The sequence below is a fragment of the Hyalella azteca genome, unplaced genomic scaffold (assembly GCF_000764305.2).
Source record: "Hyalella azteca isolate HAZT.00-mixed unplaced genomic scaffold, Hazt_2.0.2 contig6886, whole genome shotgun sequence".
NCBI lineage: Eukaryota > Metazoa > Arthropoda > Malacostraca > Amphipoda > Hyalellidae > Hyalella > Hyalella azteca.
The window spans coordinates 26,701-30,224 of NW_025937027.1; the positions used below are offsets into that span (position 1 = coordinate 26,701).

The window sequence follows — 3,524 nt, forward strand, 5'->3', positions numbered from 1 at the left end:
AAAGCTACTATAGTATGCAAATTATACTGTCACAGAGGTTGAAAATTATGTTAAACATTCAAATAACACAACATAGTTACTTCACATTTTTATGCACTTCATTTCGTAACAAGTGTATGTTGTGACTGAAATTCCGCAAAAATTGACAAATAATTTAGTTAGAAGAATCACCTAAATCACTGGATGGATTGGTTGTTTAGGAGGTATCTGGTGGTTGCTTTTTCAACACCACAAAAATTTTTAATGTCTTGATTAGATAAAGTAATTTTAAAACTATTTATAACACTAATAAATAAATAATATATGCACCCCAAAAAATAAAAGTGTTTTTTATGTAACTAAAATCGAAGTGGCTATAGTAGCGGAAAGCACTTAACTCGCGGTTGACACTGAACGTTTTAAGTGATTACTACTTAATTACACACACACACAAACGGACTTGTGTTGCCTTGCTTTTTCTGCCGTGTCTGATGAAAAATTTTTAAGCCTAGACAAGGCTCGTAACCGCAGAGGTAGCGTTGTCGACAAATGCGGCCTGTTTCCGGTAATCTCAACCATAGGTCGGTTGAACGACCTGTCGAATATAAATTTCCACACGAGCGGTCTGGAGTCAACTGAGTTCGAATGTTCAACTAACCCAACTTCAACTTATTCAATAATTATCAAGCCAACATATATCTTTATGCATACGTTTGTAATTGCATTATTTTTTTGAGCCGAGTACAAAAAAAGTGGCAGTTCTTAGTAATGTTATACGATCAAGGGAAGAAACCTATAGAATAAGGCGTGTAGTTTGCGTTACACGGGGGCGAAGGAAAAGCACGGAGAAAGCTCATTCATTATACGCTAAAGAACAAGAATGAGTTTGCTTAAAATTACTTGCTATTGAGGCATAATTTCTAATTTGAATTCATGCTGAGGCACTTAGTAAAATTTTCAAATGAATTTTGGCGCTCATAAGTAACTATACGTAGTTATTGTTATGAAATTCCATTTTATCACAATGTACACAAAGAAGGAAATTTTAACCATTTCTACAAACTTGAATTTTGGAAAATGCGTAAAATATTATATATGTAATGTATATTGGCTAGATTCATGCGAACCGTTTAATGTAAATCTAAGGTCTACTACCTGGATAAACGTTTGCAATAAAATTTCAAACGAATTAAAAAGTACCCTGTACGACAATTGCGCTCATATAATATTAACCGGGGCAGCGGAAAATGCCATAATTGTATTGTCACAAATTAATTAACATTTTAGCTAGTGCTTTTCCATATGATGTAGTAGCTTAGAACGAATATTTTCCTGGTCACTATACAAGAACAGGGCGAAATTCACATCTGAGACGGTTATACATACGATCAGACGCCAGAGCGATGATTGAGCATAGGCTCGTATATTGCACGTCATCTCACATTCATTTGGAGCCAAATGTATGACGCAGCATTTTGCGATGATGTGCTAGACAGTCAACGTACAGTCGTACATGGCAAGCTACCATGTTTAGTTATTATATTCTCCCACCTAACTGCTGTTAGGTAATTTTAGGCACTGTTAAACTTTTTAAGGAAGGAAAGTGGGTTTCAGTGGAAATATATGCATGTTACGGAAGATCAAAGCTGTCAGCCATTTTCAATGTTCGTCCGTCAACTAATTATCAAAAAAATACTTGGCAGATTTTCACTTTTAAGCTGTCGAATTTTTCTGGGAATTAACTATTACGATAGTATTTTTCTCTGTGTACCGGTATTTAGAATGAACCCTTATTAACACTTTTATAAAGAAATAAAAAAAGAATTTTGTCAGTATGAGTAAAAGTGATGAAGAGTAAGGAACCTCGAATATCGAAGCAACGACAAATAATAACCTAATTTTTAAACGATTTTTGCAGGAAACTTTTTTTTTATTTTGTGAAATTTAACATCAAAATTAGCAATGGAGACCTGGCTCATAGCTTTACTCTCGGTCATTGGTGCTCTGTTGCTGTTATTCATTGTTTTACCGGTGATGATAGGAATAATATATCGGGCTCGGTCAAGAAGATGCCCCAAGGATGTAATGGTGACCGGCAAGACCGTCATCGTGACCGGACCAACGGCAGGTGAGTCCAATTAAGGGTCGGAAGGAGCTATTTTTAGCGCATTTTCTCATTTATGGAAAAAATGCACTATTGTGCTCCCATGTCCGTCTGTCCGTCCGTCCGTCCGTCTGTCTGTCCGTCCGTCCGTGACTTCACGTTTTCGTCGACGAGAAAATGCGCTCTCTGTCACTCACTGCAGTGAGTACTGAGTTAATTTTTTTTAACCTGGCATTGATAAATACGTAAATCACGTGCACTTGAACCATCGCTGTACTTTTTTATGTTATAGTACGTGCACTAGAAGCATCTGCCTATTTTTTTTTATCGGAATAATACGCACACGTAAACCATTTGTCAACTTTTTATCTACACATCGCCTACACGTGAGCCACCGGTATATGTCATTTGACGGCACTTAATGGTGTCTACCAATAATAATAAGTAATACGGTGAATGTCTCCACCGACAAAACATCTAAAATCCTGGCAACGACTGACGTTGAGAGCTTATTTGATTTATCATGAAATAAGCTAAAGAAATGCGCAAAATATAATTGAAGATAGACCGTATTACGCTGCGTAAAGATATGTAAAAAAGATGTGAGGTTGATAACGTCACTCTTAAAGTCACTTAATTGTTCGCGCCAGCGTTTGTCTATTTATTTGCATTTTATGGCTGTATAAAAGAAATGATATACTTTGATATTTGTAAGTTCCGAACAAACAATAAATTGACGCTGATGATTCCTATAGATAATTCTAAATTAAATATTAATATTAATGATGTTACATAATTACAGGTATCGGCCGCGTGACTGCGCACGAGATGGCGAAGCGAGGCGCTCGCGTCATCCTTGCCTGTCGCAATACACAGAAAGCTGAGCCTATAGCAGGTCAGTTGAGCCTATAGCAGGTCAGTTGAGCCTATAGCAGGTCAGTTGAGCCTATAGTGTATAAGAGACAGATTGAAGATAGACCGTATTACGCTGCGTAAAGATATGTAAAAAAGATGTGAGGTTGATAACGTCACTCTTAAAGTCACTTAATTGTTCGCGCCAGCGTTGGTCTATTTATTTACATTTCAGGGCTGTATGAATAAATGATATACTTTGATATTTGTAAGTTCTGAACAAACAAGAAATTGACACTGATGATTCCTATAGATAAATCTGAATTAAATATTAATATTAATAATGTTACATAACTACAGGTATCGGCCGCGTGACTGCACACGAGATGGCGAAGCGAGGCGCGCGCGTCATCCTCGCCTGTCGCAACACACGGAAAGCTGAGCCTATAGCAGGTCAGTTGAGCCTATAGCAGGTCAGTTGAGCCTATAGCAGGTCAGTTGAGCCTATAGCAGGTCAGTTGAGCCTATAACAGGTCAGTTGAGCCTATAGCAGGTCAGTTGAGCCTATAGCAGGTCAGTTGAGCCTATA

General features: G+C 37.4%; 1 protein-coding gene across 1 annotated transcript in view; it reads left to right on the forward strand.

Annotated features, from left to right (window-relative positions):
- Positions 1-1,895: 1,895 nt before the first annotated feature.
- LOC108668315 (retinol dehydrogenase 13-like) overlaps positions 1,896-3,524 on the forward strand; it is a 4,299-nt gene continuing 2,670 nt past the window's right edge. Inside the window, exons 1-2 of the mRNA XM_018155504.1 lie at positions 1,896-2,107; positions 2,886-2,978. Coding sequence (XP_018010993.1) covers positions 1,942-2,107; positions 2,886-2,978 — 259 coding nt within the window. The 5' untranslated portion in view covers positions 1,896-1,941. The remainder of the gene's footprint in view (positions 2,108-2,885; positions 2,979-3,524) is intronic.